We start from the raw sequence: 19,994 nt of genomic DNA on the forward strand, positions 1-19,994 counted from the left end.
TAATTTTAATGATTTTCTTATTCTATAGCTGGATCATTTTACTTTCAAATTGTATACTGTATTGATATAAACTTGAAATATACATTGATGGAGGGTCCAACACCTGCTTGTCTATAGTTATTTTGTTGGCTGGAATGTTCCACAGTATGGCATTAAACCTATATATCTCCATAAAAACAAGAAGGTAACACAATACCACCATACAAGTATTATTTTAAGCTATAACAATGCCTACAATTGCAATAATGGTAGATAGATATAATATGTTTAATGCCATACTGTGGAACATTCAAGTCAAAACAATACATGCATCATGACTTTTGGACTTCAATGTGCAATGCATACTGGGAAGAATTTTCCGAAAAAGTGAGCATCAAACACCATGTTTGTTTTCCCAGTGGGATGCGTCTATTGACAAAGTCGATCTTTTCAAGTCTTTTGAACCATATCACTTTTGTTTCTGCTTCTGATATTGTCATATTTTAGTTTTGGGATCAGACATCATAATTGTGTGGTTTTTGGATGATCTGACAGCGGAAACTCAATCAGTATTGCCCATCGCCTTCACCTTTCACTATTTTTCAATTCCATTGGGAAGGGAAACAGTTTGAACAGAAGTTTGCAGTCACACACATCTGATTCCCTTTTATGGATTTATGGAGTTTGCAAACACATTTCTCGAGCCGTTTTCCGCTGTTAGGATCCAGCAACCACACCATTACGATGTCCGAATCCCAAAACTAAAATATGACAATATCAGAACCAGAAACAAAAGCGATATAGTTCAAAAGACTAGAAAAGATCAGCTTTGTCAATAAACGCATCCTACTGCGAAAACAAACATGACGGTCTGATGCTCACTTTTTCGGAAAATCCTTCCCAGTATGCATTGCCCAATGACCGAAAGTCTGAAATTTGTGACGCATGTATTACAAACTTCACGGAGACAGACAAGTGATAGACCCTTCATCAGAAAAGTTACGTAATACACCATTATTAATATTCTGAATTCAAGTCATATTAACTCATGCAGATAATTTTTCATGTTATAAAAAAAAACAGTATATGTATTTCAAATTGTTATGTCATAAAACAACATTTTAAAAGAAAAGTTCAGGGGCTGTAACAGAAAAAGAGTTTGTCAGGGAGGGTATCTGGCTTAATTTCTCATAGTAACACCACATTTACGGACAATTATTTACTTGTCTGTACAGCAGATTCACACACAGTTTACAAAATGGCTGCTTAAATTCTTCATCATTTTTGGCCTATTAGTGCAATTTAATCAGATTTTGCTGTGGACAGGGAAAAATAAATGGCAAATGAAAAATAACTAAACAAAATCGTATATTTTCCAATTTTTTTCTCACAAAATTATCAAAAGAGAGTAGGGTCATTGTTTTCTTGGCTTGAAAATAGCTTTGAACTGATCCAAAACTGCATCACCAACAGGCAATAGTAAAGAACTACAACTACAAGCAAAATATATATTATATTTTTTTGACACATTTCAAGCAAAAAATCTAAGTCCAAACTCCCTTGTTGTAGAATGTAATCTCTAAGTTTCAAAATCAGTAAATTCTAACTCTTGTCAATTTCACATTTTTAACTTTGTGCCTGTGGAATAAAGAAAATCTTAAATAAAATGGCAGTGAATGCTTCTTTTCTTGCTTTAACCTTTTCGGGGGATAAACAAACTTCACATTGTCCAAACTCTTGTGACGTAAAATGATACGATAGATGATAAATGATATGATAGATGAAAAATAGGATATTGGTTTCAAATAAATGGTATTATCTCTATATTTCTATTTCTCATATTTCATAGAGACTGGGATCAAATGTTTCTAATTGAATGTTATGTCTTGGCTAAATTTGCGATCTTGTTAAAAAGAGTAAAAACAGTTCGCTCTGGGCTCAGACTGCTCACGGTGCAGCTCCAGTGACCGCAACTATTTGGAATAATTAAAAGTAAAGAGAGGAAGTAACGCTGTGCAGCTTACAGAGGTGATTTAGGAATCTATTTTTGCCAGATGCAGGAGCCGACCGCAAAATGTTCGAGTTTCACACATAGACCGTATATATAAATGGGCATAGTTAACCTGCTATCCACTGAAGTGAGCATGGGCGCGCTTCTGGCTCTATTGATTCTGGCTCCAATTCACTTTGTATTGAAAAACGTCACTCTTTTCTCTGTAGCTGCTGTCAGGTTGCTCTTTTTGGTCTTAAAATGTTGGTATTAACCCGCTCTGCATGATCCTGGTGTTTCTATATTGTCGGTAAATCAATTCCTACTCCTACCAATGGAACTCTGCTCCTAATTCGCCCTATAACCACCAGCCTTTGTGAGCTTCATTTGACTGGAGTTGAATTATTATTTTCCAAAGACTGGATCGCGACCCTCAGGTGGGTCTCAAGCAGGTAGCACAAATTGGAATCTCCAGCAAAGAAAAAAAAAAAATTACCAGCAAGGCCGACTATTTTTGGAATTATGGCTTTCTAAATTGTGCTGGTCCTAAAGTACCCTGATTCATCAGCTGGTTTTACTTTGTAGAAACCGTCTGACCTCACAACGTTAGGATTCATTTGCTTGACGGTAGGCGGGTACTTTTTAAAAATTTAACCAATCGCTGCTATTTAGTTGTGACGTATGTAATGTGCCGCTAACGGGGCTAACTGGTATTTTAAGCTTTTCTCACATCCTGTAGGAAGAAGGGCAATAACGTCTTTACCCTTGATAAAATTCACCAAAAATTCTCTTTGTTCTGGCTTTAAATCCTTAATCTTGGGAATTGTTGCCAACACAAAATATATGAGTCTTTGCTGATTGGCTGGTGCCCAAACTTGTACTTCCGGGGTTTTTATGAACTGTCTAGTGTATTCTGATTCCTGACCTAGTGGCTGGAGACATATGAAATTGAGCAGAGGCACTAGGTCAGCCTGGCTAGTCCTAACCAGGATGCAAGGCCAATGTGAGTCAAAAAAACCCTGGCAAACGAGAGCTGAAAGTCAACTAAACTTAAGAGACATTTAGAAACGCTGCACCTCGATTTGGCGGACAAACCCTTGGATTTTTGATGGTTGTTGCAGGTTCAATTATTGTTTCTCATTGTTTAAAACTTGAGTAATACTAATTGTTCAAATCCAACTTTATTTTGTGATTCACGAATAATGTCTATTTGGGTTGTGAAGGTTTGTGACTTTTAAAATATGGGTCTGACACTGCAGTCTCAGCTGGACCGGGAGCAGTCTGAGGAAGGCGTGAGTCAAAACAAATATTCTTAAAACATGTAATTTCGATCAGTGTAAAACTCTGATGGAAAACTTCGACATAAAACATTTATTTAAAGCTATTTCTGAGTGTACGTTTAAAATTCTCCTCTTAATTCCTGTCTGAAAACTTCACATTTTTGAGTTTTGAGCAATAAAAGTTCAAAATGGCAGTGTTCGCTTCAGTATCTGTACATTTCTCTCACATATGGAGTCTTTAAACACCTCCGCCCCGGTTTAGGCGTAACAGTGGTGCTCGGGGTTACTGAAGAGCGCCCCCTGTGTGGTGAGGCTGAGTAGCGCGCTCTCCCCGCTGGAATCGGCCCCGGAGGTGCAGTTGTGGTCGGCTCCAGAGGGGGGCAACAGAGAGGGGTAGGGGCTGAGCTTGTCGATGTTGACGTAGGTGGTGTTGAGGAGGACGTAGTGTTCTCCGCTGAAGGACGAGAAGATGGAGGAGATCCGGGACACGAGCTCGGAGAAAGAGGGACGGCGCTCGGGTTTGGGGTGCCAGCACTCGATCATCACTGTGTACCTGAGAGAGAGAAAGAAAGAGGAGGAGAGAGGGGCAGATAGAGGAGGGAAAGAGAGAAAAAGAGGAGGAGAGAGGGGCAGATAGATAAGGGAGAGACAGAAAGAGAGTAGGAGAGAGGGGCAGATAGATAAGGGAGAGAGAGAAAGAGAGGAGGAGAGAGGGACAGAGATAGAGAAGGGAGAGAGAGAAAGAGAGGTTATAAATATTCTTGTAGAAGAGTATATTGCTGGGTTTCAGATGATATCACAATGTTCTATAGTCCAATCACATTTAATACAGCTGGGGGCAGCTAAAATTAATATTGTTCAAATGGACTAAGGTGGTGTCCACATGACAACTTTTTTGGTCGCAAATCACAGCTTTTGGAAAATGATGACGATGCGATCCCGTCATCTAAAACCCAGAATTAGCGGTGAAATTGGAGCAAAGTTCCATATTTGGAATTCCGACCATGAGTATCATAGCAACCAAAGAGCCAATCCAGAGTGAGGCTGTTGATGGTAATGCCTGTACCGCTGATTTAGCAGGCACAACGTTGTCAATCAAAACTGATTTGTCCGCTATTAATGTTCATGTCATGATTTACTAATAAAATTGTGAAATAAAAACACCAGGACGGTGGGCGTAGTGTGGGTTAAAACGAACGCAGCAGCCGTTACAGCGAGAAGATTTTGACGTAAACATGTTCAAATCAAACATAACTTTTGCTGATAACAATTGTAATGCTGATTTATTCTTAACTGCCAAAACGTGCCAAAAATTGTTTATGTCATAATCTGGTGTATCAGTTTCTCAAGACCCAGAAATCACAATGGGCCTCACATTGCCAGTTCCAATGCTGAAATCCAGCTGGTTTAAACCTAAAAGAACTCTCTCTGATCTAAATTCGTATTACAAAACCCCCATTAGTCAGTACTGGTGCTAGTGTCCTCTATGTGCAAGTACAGGCAGCTCAGGTTCAGTTGTGATTGTACTACTTTAGTGAAAACTGTTCATTAAATGTGAACTCTTTCTCTTTCTCTCCAAGTGTTCATCCCAGCTCCACATGACTAGCCCCACATGTCTCCAAAAGTGTGGATTTCAGAGTGTACCTGCTCTGCCTGTGTTATTTTACAGTGTACGTGAGATGTCGGTCATGTTTTTGCAGATGTTTGGGTCTGTTTCTATGGAGACGGAGTATTCACAGTGACCCAGAGAAGCTCCTCCTGTCTGTGAGGTTTTCTTTGTAACTTTACCTGACTCCTCTGCTCTGATACGAACTGAGAGAAACAGCAGTATTGCTGCAGTATTTGCAGTAGCAGAAGTAGGATTCGGAGTATTATTAGTAGTACTTACAGTGCGTCTGGGCAGAACTCTGGCTGTAGTAGTCTTCGTCCCTGCATTAGAAACACTGTGATGTCGAAGGAGTTGACGTCTGAGTACGGAGGAGCTCCTCTGGTCATCAGCTCCCACAGCAGCACGCCAAATGACCACTACACACGAAATACAACATGGACTTAGAATCTGTAGAAGTAGTAGGGGTGTAGTAGTAGTAGTAGTAGTAGTAGTAGTAGTAGTAGTAGTAGTAGTAGTAGTAGTAGTAGTAGTAGTCTTAGTAGTAGAAGTAATAGGAATAGAAGATGGAAGTGGTAGTAGTATTAGTAGTGGTGGTAGTAGTATTAGTAGTAGTTTTAGTAATAGTAGGAGTAGTAGTAGTGGTACTACTACTACTAGTACTAGTAGTAAGAATAGAAGATGGAAGTGGTAGTAGTAGTAGCAGCAGCAGTATTAGTATCAGTAGTAGCAGTAGTAATAACAGTAATAGTATCAGTAGCAGTAGTAGTAAACATAGGAATAATAAGAGAAGTAGGAATGGATGTGGTAGTCTTAGAATCAGTAGTGTGGTGGCAGTACAAGAAGTAGTAGTAAGAGTAGTACTAGTAATCAAACACATACCACGTCAGACTTGTGTGTAAACTTGTGCGTCTGCAGACTCTCCAGGGCCATCCACTTGACCGGCAGCTTGACTCCGCTCTTATTGTGAACACTGTAATATTCTTTCTCATAAACGTCTCGAGCCAAGCCAAAGTCTGCCACCTTCACCGTGTAGCTCTCATCCAACCTGCAACCACAGACAGTCAGTCCTCTGCTCCATCTGACCCAGAGTCCTGCACGGGTCCATTCTTGGAGACCCGTTACCTGCCCGTGCCCATGATAAATCACACACAAATTAAAAGCATCCATCAGAATACAAATTGAAAATTTACGACTTCAAGAATTAGAATCACGAAATGAAATGAAACGGTTTCTTCAGTACGAATACGAATTCACAGATGCGACTCGACTGTCACTTCACAGGCATTATTTACTGAGCAGAAGAGACACTGATCATTGATGCCGGACTTTTGTGCCGCACACACCATGGACTAAACCAGGACTAACCCAGGACTAACACAGGACTAACCCAGGACTAACACAGGACTAACACAGGACTAACCCAGGACTAACCTAGGACTAACCCAGGACTAACACAGGACTAACACAGGACTAACCTAGGACTGATTCCAGGACTGAACCAGGACTGAACTAGGACTTAAACAGGACTAAAACAGGACAACACCAGGACTAAACCAGAACTGAACCAGGACTCACTGTTGGGACGGGCTTGGAGGTGCGCCTGCCTAGACTATTGCAGGCTTGGGGTTCTCTCTCTTAAATCCAAGATTATTCTTGGTTTAGTCCTGGTTTAGTCCTGGTTTAGACCTGGTTTAGACCTGGTTTAGACTTGGTTTAGTCCTGGTGTAGTCCTGGTGTAGTCCTGGTGTAGTCCTGGTTTAGTCCTGGTTTAGACTTGGATTAGTCCTGGTGTAGTACTGGTGTAGACCTGGTGTAGTCCTGGTGTAGTCCTGGTGTAGACCTGGTGTAGTCCTGGTGTAGTCCTGGTGTAGTCCTGGTGTTAGTCCTGGTGTTAGTCCTGGTGTGTACCTGGTGTTGTCCTGGTGGTGTTGTCCTGGTGTAGTCCTGGTGTTGTACTGGTGTTGTCCTGGTGTTGTCCTGGTGTTGTACTGGTGTTGTACTGGTGTGTCCTGGTGTAGTCCTGGTGTAGTCCTGGTGTAGTCCTGGTGTAGTCCTGGTGTAGTCCTGGTGTAGTCCTGGTGTAGTCCTGGTGTTGTACCTGGTGTTGTCTGGTGTGTGGTCCTGGTGTTGTCCTGGTGTAGTCCTGGTGTTGTGTAGTCCTGGTGTTGTCCTGGTGTAGTCCTGGTGTTTGTACTGGTGTTGTAGTCTGGTGTTGGTGTAGTCCTGGTGTAGTCCTGGTGTTGTACTGGTGTAGTCCTGGTGTAGTCCTGGTGTTGTACTGGTGTTGTACTGGTGTTGTACTGGTGTTGTCTGGTGTTGTACTGGTGTTGTCCTGGTGTTGTTGTGTGTCCTGGTGTTGTACTGGTGTAGTCCTGGTGTAGTTGTCTGGTGTTGTCCTGGTGTTGTCCTGGTGTTGTCCTGGTGTAGTCCTGGTGTAGTCCTGGTGTTGTCCTGGTGTAGTCCTGGTGTAGTCCTGGTGTTGTCCTGGTGTTGTCCTGGTGTTGTCCTGGTGTTGTAGTCCTGGTGTAGTCCTGGTGTAGTCCTGGTGTAGTCTGGTGTTGTACTGGTCCTGGTGTTCCTGGTGTGTTGGTGTAGTCCTGGTGTTGTCCTGGTGGTGTACCTGGTGGTAGTCCTGGTGTAGTCCTGGTGTTGTACTGGTGTTGTCGTGTTGTCCTGGTGTTGTCCTGGTGTAGTCCTGGTGTTGTACCTGGTGTAGTCTGGTGTTGTGTCCTGGTGTTGTACTGGTGTGTCCTGGTGTAGTCCTTGGTGTTGTCCTGGTGTTAGTCCTGGTTAGTCCTGGTTTAGACTTGGTTTAGTCCTGGTGTTGTCCTGGTGTCCTGGTGAAGTCCTGGTGTAGACCTGGTTTAGTACTTGGTGTTAGTGGTGTCTGGTGTTCCTGGTTTAGTTGTGTCCTGGTGTAGTCCTGGTGTAGTGGTGGTGTAGACCTGGTCCTGGTAGTCCTGGTGTTTCCTGGTGTTGGTGTAGTCCTGGTGTAGAGGTGTAGTCCTGGTGTAGACCTGGTGTAGTCCTGGTGTTGTCCTGGTGAAGTCCTGGTTTAGACCTGGTTTAGACTTGGTTTAGTCCTGGTGTAGTCCTGACCCGCCCGTGTGTAATCACTACCAGCCCGTAAAATTCCAGAACGTTAAAACCTGCCCGTTTACTCGCGGGTACCTGACCCGGTGCAGGACTCTGATGTGACCCTCTCCTCCTCATCCTCAGCTTCATCTGACCCTCTCCTCAGCTCCTCTTCACACATTTTAAATTACTTACATGCAGTTTCGTGCAGCCAGGTCTCTGTGCACAAACTTCTTAGAGGCCAAATACTCCATTCCTCGTGCCACCTGCAGACCGAAGCCCACGAGATCTTTTACTGTTGGGTTCTGTCGAGAAAAAACAGACAGTGGAAAATCACAAATCATGTTTATTAAGTCTTTGTAATGTGCTAAACCAGGTCTAAACTAGGTCCAGTCCCAGACTCACATGTCCCTCGTCACGTATGAAGTTCCTCAGATCTCCGTGCTTCATGTAGGGCAGCACGACCAGCGGGGAGCCCTCTGGTGGCAGACAGATGCCGAGCAGTGATAGAACGTTCTCGTGACTGAAGTCTTTCATGATGATTCCCTCCTTTAAGAACTGGGACACCTCCTCCAGGTCTGTGATCCCTAAAAAAACAACAAAGAAACACAGAATTGTTATCTTCCTTCCATTTTTATATAGCGCTTTTTGAACTGATTTACAGAGCATTATTCATTCTTTCCACCATCTGTAAGATAATTTCTGGTTGACTCTTGTTCACGCTATGGTCCAGTCCTGGTTTAGTCCTGATCTATTCTTGGTCTAGTCCTGATTCAGTACTTGTTCTTGTGCAGATAATTTCTGGTCTCATCTTGTTCATGCCACGGTCCATTTTTATATAGCGCTTTTTGGAAACTAAAGGTGATTTACAGAGCATTATTCATTCACTTTACCTGTCTATAAGATACTATTGTAGCCACAGCTGCACCGAGACAGATTGACAGAGGTGAGGCTGCTAATCTGCACCATTGGCCCCTTCTAGCCTAATTCATCATCCGGTTTCACTTTGTAGAAACTGTCTGACCTCGCAGCATTAGGATTCCTTCGCTCAATGGTAGGGGGCTACTTTTTTATTTAACCAATTGCTGCTGTTTGGTCGTGACGTATGTAATGCACCACATTTCGTAGGAAGAAGGACAATAACGTCTTTCCCCTTGATAAAATTCGCATAACATTCTCTTTGTTCCGGCTTTAAATCCTCGATCTCAGGAATTGTTGCCAACACAGAATCTATGTCTTCTTCTACATCCATCTCGACCACTTTGTTTACTTTGTTTGCTTTATTTTGTTTACTACCACAAAAGGGACCCACACAGGTGCTTGGGTTTGATGTCATGGCTTCACAGCTCTTCACTGATTGGCCAGAGCGCGGTCTACAACTTCTGGGGTTCTTGCAAATCGTCTAGTGTATTCCAGTTCCTGACCTAGTGCTACCTCTGACCACCACCAACACACACACACACACACACACCACTTTCATACTTGGTAATGTGGGTGAAGTGTCTTGCTCAAGGACACAACAACAGTTCTTGCCACTGCTGCCCCACTGTGACACCTGATATTCCCAGTGGTCTCCCATCCAAGTACAAACCAGGACCAGCCCTGCTTAACCAGTTCTGGCTTTGACACATTTTTAAAAGAAAAAGAAACTGATGATCCTTATCATTATTTGTTTGGGATTAACTACACAAATTTGCCATATTATATTAACACGCTACTGTGAAAATAATAGTTTTGCTGTTTATTCATACTGACAGAGAAGACATTGAACTTTTGAGTCAATGTTTGTTCCATGTGGTTAGACCCAGTCAGGCCAATGTCACATCCTAAAGGTAAACCTGGAGGAGCAATGGCAGGAGGCATTGAGGTGGGGCTAGAACCAGCAACCTTAAAGTTAATCTGCAAATGGATACTATCACTATATTTTTCTAGGGGTTTGTTCAGGTCAAGGGCATGGTTGTGAAATTGAACCATGCTAAGCCTAAACAAGGACTATACCAGGACTAAACCAGGACTAAACCAGGCCTAAACCAGGCCTAAACCAGGACTAAACCAGGCCTAAACCAGGACTAAACCAGTACTAAAACAGATCTAAAACAGGACTAAACCAGCACTAAACCAGGACTAAACCAGGACTAAAACAGGACTAAAACAGGACTAAACCAGGACTAAACCCAGACTAAAACAGGTCTAGCCCAGATCTGTAATATTCTAACACGATTACACAGACCTCCCGTCACGGTCTTCTCTCAAACTCATCCATCTCTGTCTGAGGAAAAATTCTCTTTATTTAATTTAATTTGGGTTTAATTTCATAATAAGGTCTGCGCAGGTCACAGCTGAGGGATGGGACAATGGAGTCATGTTTACAAAGAAAAGATGGACTTACATATGCAGAAAAAAATGAAAGTGCATAAATGATTTGACTTCCTTGGACATAGACAGCAGGTTTGACTAGGTAGAGGTAATTTCATAACTGTTATCTAGTGACCATGATGTTAACAAGTGCCAAAACTTAACACTATAGACATTATAGCACAAGAACACAAAAAAAAAACAATAAGACCTTTATTTTGTTAACTCAAAGTTTAAACTGTCAGAAAAAATGACTTCCTTGCATGTAAATTGTCTCTCCATTTAGAATAGAATTTTCAAACTCAGCGCTCAGAGGTGGAGACTTGCAAGTCGTGACTTGGACTTGAGTCACTATTTTTAGGACTTGAGACTTGACTTGATAAAATGGACTAAGACTTGGGACTCGACTTGGACTTCAAGGTCGGTGACTTGGGACTTGACACGGACTTAACTTGAGAAGCACTTTTAAATCTGAATTCTTTCTATTCTGACCGTAATGATTCACACTAAGATCTTGTCAAGACATTTAAAAAAAGAAAAAATTACTAAATTACTTTCTACAACTCTATACTCTATAAATACTCATATAAATATACTATGATTTTTTAAAGTCCAATTTTAAAAAGTCATATAAATTGCAAAAATCTATTCTATATTTGGTACTTTGGTTTAAAGACTTGAAATGACTTGAAGCTCAAAGCAGACGACTTGGACTAGACTTGGACTTATGAGCCAGTGGACTTGCCTGTATTTGACTTGGGACTTGACTCGGACTTGAGGTCAAACACTTGAGACTTACCTGAGACTTGCAAATCAAAGACCTGGTCCCACCTCTGTCAGCACTACTTCTAATAATTTTCAGCTTTTTTCAACTTTTCCCCACAAACTGCCACTTAAAGGTGCACTATGTAACTTTTTGGTCTGCTTGTTTCTATGGATACGTCATTGCGCTGCTTCGAATGTTCCACAGTATGACATTAAACAGCTTTACGTTACATTTATTCAATTCCAGGTGGTTTTATAGCTCAAAAACACCTAGAAAAACAACATTCTGACTGTGAACGGGGTCGCCTCTCCACAGATCTGACCTGTAACTTAGTTTGGTTTGGTCTCCGTGAAGACAGGAGAGTTTAATGCCATACTGTGAAAAATTCCAGACAAAGCAATAGAGAAAAGCATATGACGGACCCTCCCCAGAAAAGTTACACAATGCACCTTTAACTGATAATTAAATAAATAAGATAATTCGATTTTTCCTGATCATAACAAAGGCGGGGCCGTAAAGTCACTTACTGTTGAGACTCTTGACGGCGCAGTGCTGGTTGTGTCCATCAGGTTCCAGAAGAGTTCCATGGAAAACGCAGCCGAAATGTCCTGAAAGTAAAATAATATTCAAATGAATACAATTTAACTCAAATCTATGAAATTTCACTGTTTAAACCCAAAATAGTCCAATAAATATGACAATAAAGAATGGGGTTAATCAAAATTACACACAAGTGCATTTAAGTTTACACGCTTTGGTTCAGGATTCTCAAGTTGCGTTCACTGCCCTCCTGAAATCTGAAACTCCAGAGTCATGTGAGACTGTTGTTTTTTTAGACGAAGATTTTTAGGAATTTTTTGAACAGATTTTTTTCTAATTTGATTTCTTGGTTGGTCTGGGAAAAAAAACAAAACAAAAAAACTACTGTCTTATTTACAATGTAAGGTAATTCACTTTTTTGGTAACCTTAATGGTTTTGGTTAAGTTGTGGTTTAGTCCTGGTTTAGTCCTGGCTCAGTCCTCTTTAAATCCTGGTTCAGTTCAGTTTCAGTCCTGTATCAGTCCTGGTCCAGTCCTGGTTTAGTCCTGGTATGTTCCAGCTTCATTCATGGTCTAGTCCTGGTTCGGTCTTGGTTCAGTCCTGATTTAGTCTTGGTTCGGTCTTGGTTCAGTCCTGATTTAGTCTTGGTTCAGTCTTGGTTCAGTCCCGGTTCAGGCCTGGCTAATCCTGGTTTAACTCTGGTTCAGTTCAGATTTAGTCTTAGTCTAGTCCTGGTTCAGTCCTTGTTTAGTATTAGACTTGCCCTGGTTCAGTACTGATTTAGTCCTAGTTTAGTCCGGGTTTAGTCCTGGTTTAGTCCTGAGCAGTCCTTTTTAGTCGTGGTTTAATCATGGTTTAGTCCTGGTTTAGTCCTGGTTCAGTCCTAGATCGAGATTAGTCCTGGTTTATTCCTGAGCAGTCCTTTTTAATCCTGGTTTATTCGTGATTTAGTCCTGGTTCAGTCCTGGTTTAGTCCTAGTCTTGCCCTGATACAGTACTGATTTAGTCTCAGTTTAGTCCGGATTTAGACCTGAGCAGCTCTTTTTAATCGTGGTTTATTTGTGGTTTAATCGTGGTTTAATTGCGATTTAGTCCTGGTTTTGCCCTGGTTTAGTCCTGGTTCAGTCCAGCTTCAATCTTCTTTAAATCCTAGCTCAGTCCTGGTTCAGTCCTGGTTTAGTTCTGCTTTAGTCCAAACCATTCTGGGGTTGTGTGGGCAGTAATTGGCGTGGCACAGTTCGATCACGCTCAAACAAAAGGTTCAAAATATCAAATTACGTCCCAAAAAGAACAAAACCGAACCCTCTCCTGACTGATGTGCTTTTACTGTGAAAGAGCAGATTTTATTATGTAAGAGCAGATGACTTTTATTGTGGAGAAGCAACGAGTTTAAGTGAAATTGAATCCGACATTAAAAGGATCAACATGATATAGCTTGTTTCAGTCCTGTTTCAGTCCTGGTTTAGTCCTGGTCTAGTCTTGGTCCAGTCCTGTTTCAGTCCTGGTTTAGTCCTGGTCTAGTCTTGGTCCAGTCCTGTTTCAGTCCTGGTTTAGTCTTGATCTAGTCCTGGTCCAGTCCTGTTTCAGTCCTGGTTTAGTCTTGATCTAGTCCTGGTCCAGTCCTGTTTCAGTCCTGGTTTAGTCTTGATCTAGTCCTGGTCCAGTCCTGTTTCAGTCCTGGTTTAGTCTTGATCTAGTCCTGGTCCAGTCTGGTTTCAGTCCTGGTTTAGTCCTTCGCAGATCTTAGTTCATTTCTGGTGTATGTGTGTTCATTTTTAGTTCAATTCTGTCTAAGTCCTGGTCTAAGTCCTGGTCTAAGTCCTGGTCGAGTCCTGAGCTGGTCTTGGTTCAGTCCTAATTCAGTCCTGCGCAGATCCCAGATAATTTCTGGTTTACTCTTGCTCATGTTTGGTCCAGTCCTGGTTCAGTCCTGGTGTAGTCCTGATCTTGATCTGATCCAGTCCTGGTCTAGTCTGGGTTTGGTACTTGTTATAGTCTTGCGTAGACCCTAGTTAATTTCTGTTCTACACTTGTTCACAGTCTAGTCCTGGTCCAGTCTGATTCTGTCCTGGTTCAGTCCCGGTTTAGTCCTGATCTAGTCCTGGTCTAGTTCTGGTTCAATACTTGTTTTTGCACAGACAATTTCTCGTCTACCATTGTTCACTCCACGGTCCAGTCCTGGTTCAGTCCTGCCGTAGTCCTAGTTTAGTCCTAATTAAATCCTGGTCTAGTCCTGGTTCAGTCCTGGTTTAGTCCTGATCTAGTCCTGGTCTAGTCCTGGTTTGACACTTGTTCTTGCACAGATCATTTCTGGTCTACCCTTGTTCATGCCACGGTCCAGTCCAGGTTTAGCCCTGATCAAATCCTGGTCTAGTCCTGATCTAGTCCTGGTTTAGTCCTGGTTCAGTCCTGGTGTAGTCCTGATTTAGTCCTGATCAAATCCTTCTGGAGTCCTGGTTCAGCTCTGTTTTAGTTGTGTTCAAATCTTAGTATATTTTTAGTCTAACCTTGTTCATTTTTGGTCTGGTCCTGGTCCAGTCCTGCTGTAGTTCTGGTTCAGTCCCGGTCCAGTCCTGCTCTAGTCCTGGTCCAGACCCGGTCCAGTCCCGCTGTAGTCCCTCTTTAGCCTCACCTCTCCCTATGACCTGGTGCACGTGCAGAATGAGCCTGTCTCTGCTGATCACCACGTGCTGGACTTCTCGGAGCAGATCTGGGTGCAGACAGCTCGGGTCTATGTGCACGGGGGCCCCAGACAGCAGAGGAGACAGGAACTCATCGGGCCCCATAGCGCCCCCTATGGCCCCGCGGTGGTGCAACAGCTCCCCACTCCCGCCGTACACAGGAACAGCCCGGCAAGACTCGGGACGCTCGCTGTTTGGATCTGAAATTTACAAAGAAGTTGTGGGTTAGACTCCTGATCTTTCCGCGTCTTTCTCCCTGTGTTACTGTGGCAGAGTGGTTAGCCCGTCTCCTCCTCTCAGTAAGGAGGTTGTGGGTTAGATTCCCCGTGTAGAGTTTGAGGTTTGGGGTCACTAAAGTACAAAGTTGTGATCAGATTCGAGGTCGAGAAAAGCTCAGGGGAACTTGAAACTGGAACTAATTCTGAAATGCACCACTCTGTACGGCTTTGAAATCTATACTGCACGAAAAATTAAAAGTACTGTAAAAAGTTGAAATAAAATTAGTTTTAAATGAGACCGTAAAATTAGCAAAATTAGTTTTACAGTATTTAGCTTAAAGGGCCCATATTATGCTATTTTCTGATTTGGTTTCGTCACCTGGAGTTCTTCTCTCAGAAAAGTATTGTGATGACATGATTGTGATGTCATGTGATAATACAGGAAGTGCTCCACTGTGTTTTTAAACTCCATACACCTTCACTAGAATCATTTGGACCATTTCAGCCCTTCAATAGCTTATCTCTGAAGTTAATAAGCAGCAATAAACAATACAAAAAGCGTAAAAATAGCATACAGAAGGCAAACAAAAACAGACAATGATGCAAACAATGATTTTAAAATTATAATAAATAAATAAAAAGAAGTAGAATTAAAATAAATAAGGAATAAAATCAAGCTAAAACCAGTTAAACAAAGGCCAAATGATAAAAATTTGTCTTAAAAAGTGATTTAAAAGATGATACTGATGGTACGAGTTGAGGTCGTTCCAAAGCTGAGGCACCCGGACTGAAAAGGCTCCATCAGCCTTCGTCCGGAGTCTGGACTTTGGAACAGCCACAAAGACCTGCCTCAGGATCTAAGGGCCTGTCCACATGACAACCTTTTTTGGTCAAAATGGTGAAGTTTGTATTCGTTTTGGCCTTTCGTCCACACAGAGCCGGCGCTTTTGGTGGGTGAAAATGATATTGTCGTGTGGACAAACCACAGCTTTTGGAAAACAATGACGTTGCGACTCCGTCATTGCCAGGGTCCTCCGATGCAGTGAAGGCTACAGCCCACGAACCAGCCTCCACAGACTGCAAGTCTGTTGCTGAAATGGAACAGGTGTAGCCTACAGAGCTGCTCCTGTTGCCCAGCAACCCGAGACACGCTGATAACGTTAATACTAACAACACACACCACGTAGATTACGCACACAGATCAATAACAAAGATTATGTATGAGTAATTAATTGGATTTTTTCTAATAATTATTTTAGCCATTCTAATAATGACTAAAAACGAACACGTATGTATAACTTTTGCCAAACAACGCGGCTATATTTCTGGGATACATCTAAAATAGGCTAAATTACCTTAAAGTTTAAAAAACAGTGATGAGATATGCATTATTAAATATTATTATCATTGTTAACAGCGCCACATGTAGGTGCGGTATATGTATTACATCGTTTTCACTCAGTGCTCGCTTGTCGTCTGGACATGAATATTTATTGATCCGACACATGTGTGGACGCAAATTTTTTTCAACCTGCAAAAAAAATTAAATAAAATAAAATTTAAAAAAATCCAGGAGCGCTGTCATGTGGATGTAACCTAAGGCTGCGGGAGGCTCGTACAGGGTTAAAAGTTCTGAAATGTAACTTGATGCAAGACCTAAATGAACTTTAAAAGTGATCAGTAAAATCTTAATCTTAAGGTAAAAGGAGCTGCTAACATGAAAACTACCACTACATGACATCACAAGGTAGAACAGAACATTTTGAGCTTTGGAGTTGAAAACAGACTAATAATAAAGTGTTACTCAAACATGTGTGAATGAAACAAAACACAACTCCAGGTCTGTTTTTGAGGAGGTAACAACATTATAACATGACATAAAGCTCACAAGATTACATTTTGTGTAATATAAGACCTTTAAGCACAAATGAATGTATTGTTATCATATTTAACCTACTTTCACTCCCCCTTCCATGTCCATCTTCTCTCTTTCCTCTCCTCTCCTCCTTTCCTAAATGTTTGGCATGTCGTTCTGGGGCAGAGCTTACTGAGTTTTTTTTTTTTCCCCATTTTTTTGTTTCCAAATATTTATTTATGGCCTATATATTTATTTCTTAAGGTTAAGTTATAGACGCTGTTGGGAAGTAACTGAATACATGTACTGAAAATATGTACTCTGAATACTAAATCGGAGAGTAACAGTTATAAATAGTTACTTTTTCATTTGGTGGTACTTCCTAAATTAAAAGGAATACAAAGCAGCACTTCATCATGCAATTTTGGCTTCTAACTGCATGGCATTAGTTATAAAAAAAAAAAATCAGTTTGTAATTATATGTCATATTTTACACTATAATATAATGCAGCTGTAAAAGTATTAAAAGTATTCAGCATACAGTACTCTTACAAAATACATTTTCAAAGTATTCTTCCCATTATTGAGTATGGATTAGATTTATAAACAGTTCTTTTGGTTAAGTTTTGGGCTTTGGAACATGGAATGCTGATCAAATTCCGTAACAAAATGCAGGGAGTCCCTTTCCTTCCACTTTCTCGATCCTTTCTCTTCTTATCGCTTTTCTCTTTCCTTCTCACTGTCTCCCTCCTACCCTTTCTTTCTCTCTCTTTCTTCTCCTTCTCTCATATACACTTTACATTTAAACTGCGTAACCATTTGTACGTGAGAACGCCCAGGATCTGTTTCGCTTTAGCCCGAGGATGTGTCATTATTGGAAACCTCACTCCACACATCTCCATCAGTCGCCATTCTACTGCGACGATTATTCTTCAGAACACGAGCTGTCTGTGATCTGTGCCACTCAACAACTCAAGTACACCTTAAATAAGACGACTTTTAACCAGGAGCAGAGTGAGGATAATATTTCAGTATGTTGTCCTTAGAATGGGTACAGATATATATGGTATAAGCAGCTCTTCAGATCAAAATAAGTCCGCTGTGTACTGTCTGCAACTAATGATAGAGCGTTGTCCGATAATCAGGAAGTGTGCTATTGGCATGATAGTTGTTGTTAGCATCATCGGCATGGCAAAACTCTGAGAAGTTCTGAGAAACGCTTAAAAACTCCTCATTCTGCTCAGAAAAAGTCCGCATCTGCCACCTGCTTGTCATTGTTTCTGGAATTCTGAAATATTCCACAGTATGGGATTAAACCTAGCCATAATTTATTCAACACATTTTTAGAGTCACCATGATGATAGTTAAGTTAAATGCCATACTGTGGAACATTAAAGTTCACAAGTGGGTCCCTGATTCTCAAGTTGCCTTCACTGCCCTCCTGGAATCTGAAACCCCAATGTACTGTGAGAATGTTTTACCCTGATTCAGCCGGTTTCACTTCGTGGAAAGAGTCTGACCTTGCAGTGTTAGGATTCATTCACTCAACAGTAGGTGGGTACTTTTTTATTTAACCAATCGCTGCTATTTGGTCGTGATGTATGTAATGCGCCAAATCCTGTAGGAAGAACGGCAATAACGTCTTTCCCCTTGATAAAATTCATCATCAATTCTTTGTTTCGGCTTTAAATCCTCGATCTCAGGAATCGTTGCCAACACAGAATGTCTGGATTCGTCTACATCCATCTCGAGCGCTTTGTTTACTGTTGTCCTGTACCACAAAAGTGACCCAGACAGGCGCTTAAGTTTGACATCATGGCTTCACAGCTCTTCACTGATTGGCCAGTGCATGGTCTACAACTTCTGGAGTTCTTGCAAACCGTCTAGTGTATTCTGATTCCTGACCTAGTCGCTGGAGAGAAATGAAATTGAGTGGAGGCACTAGGTAGCTCCAGCCTGGCTAAGAATGTTTGAGACCAACCATCCAATAATGGAAAAGTAGCATGACGATATATGAAATGTGTGATGTTGTGTTTCCATACCGTCGAGCAGCGTGGTGCGGTAGTCCACAGACTCGTGGGACACCATCTCGTTAGTGGGACTGACGCTGCGTGCATTGGCCAGTCTGTCCAAGTGCTGGATGTGCCCTCTGCCGTCGTACCACACTTCAGACAGATCTAAAACACAAAAACAAAACATGATCATGACCCTCTCCTCTGCACCTTCGGCTCCATCTGACCAGCAGCTGATAATTCAGTCACTCCATACTTGTGATGGTAAATGGTTACATCTTTATACAGCTCTTTTCCACCTTCAAGGCACTCAAAGAACCACTCATTCACACACACATTCATACATCAGTGTACACAGACACTAGGGGCGAGGTGGGTTAAGTGTCTTGCCCAAGGACACAACGACAGCATTCATCTGTGGGACCTGGAATGGCGCTGCCAACCTGTGGGTCAGTGGATCTGACCGCTCCACCAAAGACATGTATGTTGAGGGTGGGATTTGAACCGCCAACCTTCGGATCAGTGGACAAACACTCGACCAATGGAGCTGGTTGCTACTGCTGCAGCCACAACTGCCCTGGAGCAGACTGATGAAAACAAGGCTGCTGATCTGCATCATCAGCCCCTCTGATCACCTCCACCAAAACCAACATTCACGCACACACCATATTCTAAATGTGGATGAGTGTCTTGCCTGAAGACACAATAACAGTCACCACTTGAGCCACTGCTGCCCCATCGTGGCTCCTGGTATTCCCAGCAGTTCCCCATCCAAGCACTAACCACACCAAGTCCTGCTCACCTCCAGAGATCTGAGCAGATCAGGTATTCTCAGGGTGGTATTCCATGTAGTATTTGTATCAATAACAGCAGTAGTGTGTAGTAGTATGAGTAGTATTCTCAGGGTGGTATTCCATGTAGTATTTGTATCAATAACAGCAGTAGCAGTATGAGTAGTATTCTCACCGTCTATGTGCTTGTTCCTCCTCCAGAGCAGCAGGGAGCCCAGGCCGAGCAGCAGCACAGACACACACACACAGCCCACCACCAGAGCCGTGAAGTCCTGCTCCTGAGCCAGAGTCACGACACCCAGAGACCGGATTGAGTCCGCCTGACGCCACTGACACACACACACAGACAGAGACAGAGCCAGGGGTGAGGACAACACACTGATTTGGTCCTGATGCAGAACTGGATCGGTCCTGTTCTAGTCTTGATTTTGTCCAGGTTTAGTCCCAGCGATGAGGATTAAAGGTCCTGTATCACGCAAAACGGACTCTTGTGAACTTGAAGCCATGTTATAATGTTACCTCCTCAAAAACGTAACTGAAGCTGTGTTTTGTTTCATTCACACATGTTTGAGTAATTTGAGAAAAGTATATTATTAGTCTGTCTGCAATGGTAGTTTTCAAATTAACAGCTACCTTTACCTTTAGTTCAGTGGAGACAGGCAATTCCAGATCTGAAATTATCCACATGATTCTAGTGAATGTGTATGGACTTTAAAAACACAGCGTTTTCTGTTTGAGAGAAGAACAAGAACACAACTCCAGGTCTATTTGTGATAAGGAAACATTATAACATACATAAAAAATAGCATTATATGGGCATTTTAAACTTGTGTTCATATTTA

At 42.0% G+C, this 19,994-nt stretch overlaps 1 protein-coding gene across 1 annotated transcript in view; it reads right to left on the reverse strand.

Moving 5' to 3' along the window:
- Positions 1-1,501: 1,501 nt before the first annotated feature.
- The window catches only part of met (MET proto-oncogene, receptor tyrosine kinase), a 135,536-nt gene continuing 117,043 nt past the window's right edge, over positions 1,502-19,994 (reverse strand). Inside the window, exons 13-21 of the mRNA XM_020919174.2 lie at positions 19,328-19,481; positions 18,392-18,526; positions 14,228-14,476; positions 11,582-11,662; positions 8,339-8,520; positions 8,129-8,238; positions 5,738-5,903; positions 5,138-5,274; positions 1,502-3,802 (exon numbers count right to left, since the gene is read on the reverse strand). Coding sequence (XP_020774833.2) covers positions 3,508-3,802; positions 5,138-5,274; positions 5,738-5,903; positions 8,129-8,238; positions 8,339-8,520; positions 11,582-11,662; positions 14,228-14,476; positions 18,392-18,526; positions 19,328-19,481 — 1,509 coding nt within the window. The 3' untranslated portion in view covers positions 1,502-3,507. The remainder of the gene's footprint in view (positions 3,803-5,137; positions 5,275-5,737; positions 5,904-8,128; positions 8,239-8,338; positions 8,521-11,581; positions 11,663-14,227; positions 14,477-18,391; positions 18,527-19,327; positions 19,482-19,994) is intronic.

Source organism: Boleophthalmus pectinirostris, unplaced genomic scaffold (assembly GCF_026225935.1).
Source record: "Boleophthalmus pectinirostris isolate CB_2022bp ecotype Guang Dong unplaced genomic scaffold, ASM2622593v1 HiC_scaffold_2, whole genome shotgun sequence".
In the NCBI taxonomy this organism is placed as follows: domain Eukaryota; kingdom Metazoa; phylum Chordata; class Actinopteri; order Gobiiformes; family Gobiidae; genus Boleophthalmus; species Boleophthalmus pectinirostris.